General features: G+C 41.1%; 1 protein-coding gene across 1 annotated transcript; it reads left to right on the plus strand.

The window, feature by feature from the left end:
* The first annotated feature begins 346 nt into the window (after positions 1-346).
* On the plus strand, positions 347-1,338 carry LOC108474923 (uncharacterized). Its single transcript, XM_017776953.1, has 3 exons — positions 347-442; positions 1,004-1,124; positions 1,196-1,338. The coding sequence occupies exons 1-3, from the start codon at positions 347-349 to the stop codon at positions 1,336-1,338; spliced, it is 360 nt and encodes a 119-aa protein (XP_017632442.1).
* Positions 1,339-3,663: the final 2,325 nt, after the last annotated feature.

Raw genomic sequence — 3,663 nt, forward strand, 5'->3', positions numbered from 1 at the left:
TCTTGAGTTGTATTTTCATCAGGTTGAGAATGCTGACACTTCTGATTTTAGGGTAAACAGTGATGGGGTACTTTATTTTCGTGGTCAGATTTGTGTACCGAGTAATGAGGATTTAAGACAACCAATTCGGAGGGAGGCGCATAGTAGTCTCTATGCTGTGCATCCAGGTGGGAATAAGATGTACTGAGATCTTCGAGAGTTATATTGATGGCCAGGGTTAAAGTGTGAGGTTATTGACTTCGTTGCTCGTTGTTTTACTTGTCAAGTGGTTAAGGCTGAGCATCAGTTACCTTCAGGGTTGCTGCAGCCGGTTAAGATTCTGTTATAGAAATGGGAGCGAGTAACGATGGATTTCGTTAGTGGGTTGCCTCTGACACCCTCTAAGAAGGATTCTGTCTGGGTCATCGTAGATCAATTGCCCATGTCTGGTCACTTCATTCAGGTTAGGACAGATTTTTCTCTTTAGAAATTGGCTAAGCTCTACGTATTGGAAATAGTGAGATTACATGGGGTACCCATCTCGATAATTTCAAATAGAGATCCTCGTTTTACGTCTCGATTGTGGAAAAACCTACATGAAGCTCTGGGTTCAAGATTGGATTTTAGTACTACTTTCCATCCTCAGACAGATGGCCAATCTGAGAGGGTGATTCAGATACTGGAAGATATGTTGAGGAGCTATGTGATTGATTTTCGAGGCAGTTGGGAGGAGTACTTGTCATTGGTAGAGTTTGCCTATAATAACAGTTTTCAGTCTAGCATCTAGATGGCACCTTATGAGGCACTGTATGGTCGTAAGTGTCACACTCCTTTATGTTGGACGGAGTTGGGCGAGCGACATGTTCTGGGTCCTGAGTTGGCTTCTGAAACTGAAGATAAGGTTCGACTATTTAGGGATCGACTGAAGGCAGCTTCTGATAGGCAGAAGTCTTATGCTGATCTGAAGAGACGTGAGATTGAGTATTCTGTGGGGGACTTTGTGTTTCTGAAGGTTTCGCCATAGAAGAAGGTTCTAAGGTTCGAGCGCAAGGTCAAGTTAAGCCCTATGTTTATTGGGCCTTACCGAATTCTGAGACGTGTGGGACCTGTCGCTTATCAGTTGGAGCTAGCTCTGGAATTGGATCGTATTCATGATGTATTCGACGTCTCTTTGTTGAGATGCTACTACTCTGATCCTACTCATATTGTTCTGTAGAGGAAATTGAGGTTAGGCCAGACATGACCTTTGAGGAAGAGCCGGTACAGATTCTGGATCGTGATGTAAAGATTCTGAGGAAGAAGTCTATTCCACTGCTAAAGGTTCTGTGGAAAAATCATAGCACTGAGGAGGCGACGTGAGAACCTAAGGATGCGATGCGTCAGCAGTATCCTTATCTGTTTTGGTCAGGTAAATTTCGAGGCTGAAATTTTCTTTTAAGGGGTAGAGTTGTAACGCCCCAAAAATTATTTTTTTGTTTCTGTTAAATTTTGACACACAGGTATGTATCTGCTTCAATGGTTAAGTGTTCAAGGAAGATGTGAGAGGTCCCAAGTTTAAGCTTTGCCTTGGGAAATTTTTGGTATTTTTCTGAATAAAGCCTTGACCTTGCACAGTAGCCTTTTATTTAATTGTTTGTAAGTTTATATCAGAATGGGCCTACTGGTCTGGTGGTTAAGGGGAATGTTAGGTTGCTGTGGATCAAGAGTTCGAATCTCTGCGTTGGCAATATTTTTGTTCGGCTCTGAGCGAGAGAGTTTCAGTTGTGATAGAGTTCTGGGTAGTGGGGAGTTAGGTTCAATAAATTAAGGGGAGTTGAGATAGGGGGTTACCGAAATCTCTTATTGGATTTTTTTTTTGGCAAAAAATTCTGTTCTCTCTTCTGTCTCTCTGCCGAAATTTTCACTTCTCTCTCCCTATCTTCTTTTTTTTTTGTTTTCTTTACCAAGGGAAAAACCTCCTTTTTGGTGCAACACTTAATTGTGCTTGATCAGTAAGTGGTATTTTTGCATAGTTCTATCGTTATTTCGATTAACCAATTAACAGAAGGTTCATTTTTACTCACGTTTAGGTGCTTCTTGAAGGTTTTAAATGGGTTTTGAAGTGTGTGGTGACTGCTGGTTATCGTATTCGTCTTGGTAAGATTTTGAATCGTCGATTGGCTTAGTTCTCAGGTTTTATGTTTAGGGTTTTGATAAGAATGGTTTCCATAATCAAAATTGATCGGGTTTTTGAGTGTTGGTTTATCGTTTGTTAGGTTCTGGAGGACTCGTGGTTGTAGTAGCTTCGAAACGAGACCAGATGTGTACCCAAAAATGCAAAAAACAGGATTTTGCGAAAGCCAAAAAAGTAAACTGTCGACGACACATAGATGTGTGGATACCCGTATAGTAGGCCGTGTGTGGGGACACGGCTGTGTGATCGATGAGTTAGGCCGTGCGTGCACGGCACGGCTGTGTGATGGCCAAATGAGCCCGTGTATGACACACATGCTCGACCAATTGGGTTGTATCGGCCACACAACAGTGTTGGCGCACATGGGTAGTCCACATAGGCGTATGGAATTTTGGGCCAGGCCATGATATCCATACAGCCAAGGCCAATTTGAGTAGTGTGGCCCACATGGGTAGGCCACACTGGCGTGCAAGCCCATTTTTCTGAAATATTCTGTATGGTTGCACGGGTCGCCCAAGTTGACTGTGGACTTACTGTAGGGTCGGTAAGGTTTATTTAGACCCCTAATTATGTGATCTGATTGTATGGTTTCTGACTGAGCCGGATAACTATACTGAAGTGAATGTATGTTCTATTATTAGCATATTTGCATGTCATTTATGGTATGTTGCATTACATCGGGGTAGGTTGATGTTGTTTGGAGGAAGTATCTAAAAGGCTCTTAAGCCTGTTATTTGGCAGCTCAGCTGTAAATTTCTGATTATGTGCCGCATTTCAGTACAGCACGGTGTCTAGGTATGGGTGGGTTGATTTAATATCCACATGGTGTGTAAAGGCTGGTGGGTAGGATTCTGATTTACTGTATCTGCATTTTGTATCTGATATGGGCCAAGGCCCTAATATAATTCTGAGATTGTATCTGAATGGGCTAAGGCCCATATTGATTCTGTAATGGGCTTCGTCCCGGACTATAAATGACTGTATTCTGATCTGTTTTTGTATGCATGTTTTCTGTGGGGATTACACACTGAGTTTGTAAAAACTCACTTTTTCTGTTTAATCTGTACAGAAAATCCCTAAACCTGAGGGATTAACACAGCGGAGGACTTGACGTGGCCACACGTAAATTTTAAACTATTTTTGCAAATTTTTAGATTTTATTACTTATTTGGGGGTTTTGATGTAACTTATGGACATTGGACTATCTGGCTTAAAATTTTTGGTTTCTCAAATTGTTTTACGTTTTATTTCTACATGGCATGATAAAACACGGTTTTCCCTATGAACAAATGGGTTTTTCTAAAATAAGTGTTTTCAAGCTTCCGGTAAAAGGTATGGATTTAGACATTTTGAAGAACATGCATTTTTATTTCAACTTAAAATAAAGACTGATTAACTAGAACGGTTTTAACTCGACAAAGTTGTTTTCGAATTCCATTCCATGTGACATCACTAGATTCGGCCATAATGTCTAGGCCAGGTTTAGGCTGTTATAGTTAGGTTAGGAGAAG

Source organism: Gossypium arboreum, chromosome 3, assembly GCF_025698485.1.
Source record: "Gossypium arboreum isolate Shixiya-1 chromosome 3, ASM2569848v2, whole genome shotgun sequence".
NCBI classification, from domain to species: Eukaryota; Viridiplantae; Streptophyta; class Magnoliopsida; order Malvales; family Malvaceae; genus Gossypium; species Gossypium arboreum.

What these genes read in the sequence shown, in the direction of transcription:
- LOC108474923 (XM_017776953.1), top strand. Translation starts at nt 347, where the DNA reads ATGGATTTCGTTAGTGGGTTGCCTCTGACACCCTCTAAGAAGGATTCT. An exon ending in TGTCTGGTCACTTCATTCAG is followed by an intron (nt 443 to 1,003) that starts GTTAGGACAGAT and finishes GTTTCGCCATAG; the next exon opens with AAGAAGGTTCTAAGGTTCGA. An exon ending in GCTAGCTCTGGAATTGGATC is followed by an intron (nt 1,125 to 1,195) that starts GTATTCATGATG and finishes ATTGTTCTGTAG; the next exon opens with AGGAAATTGAGGTTAGGCCA.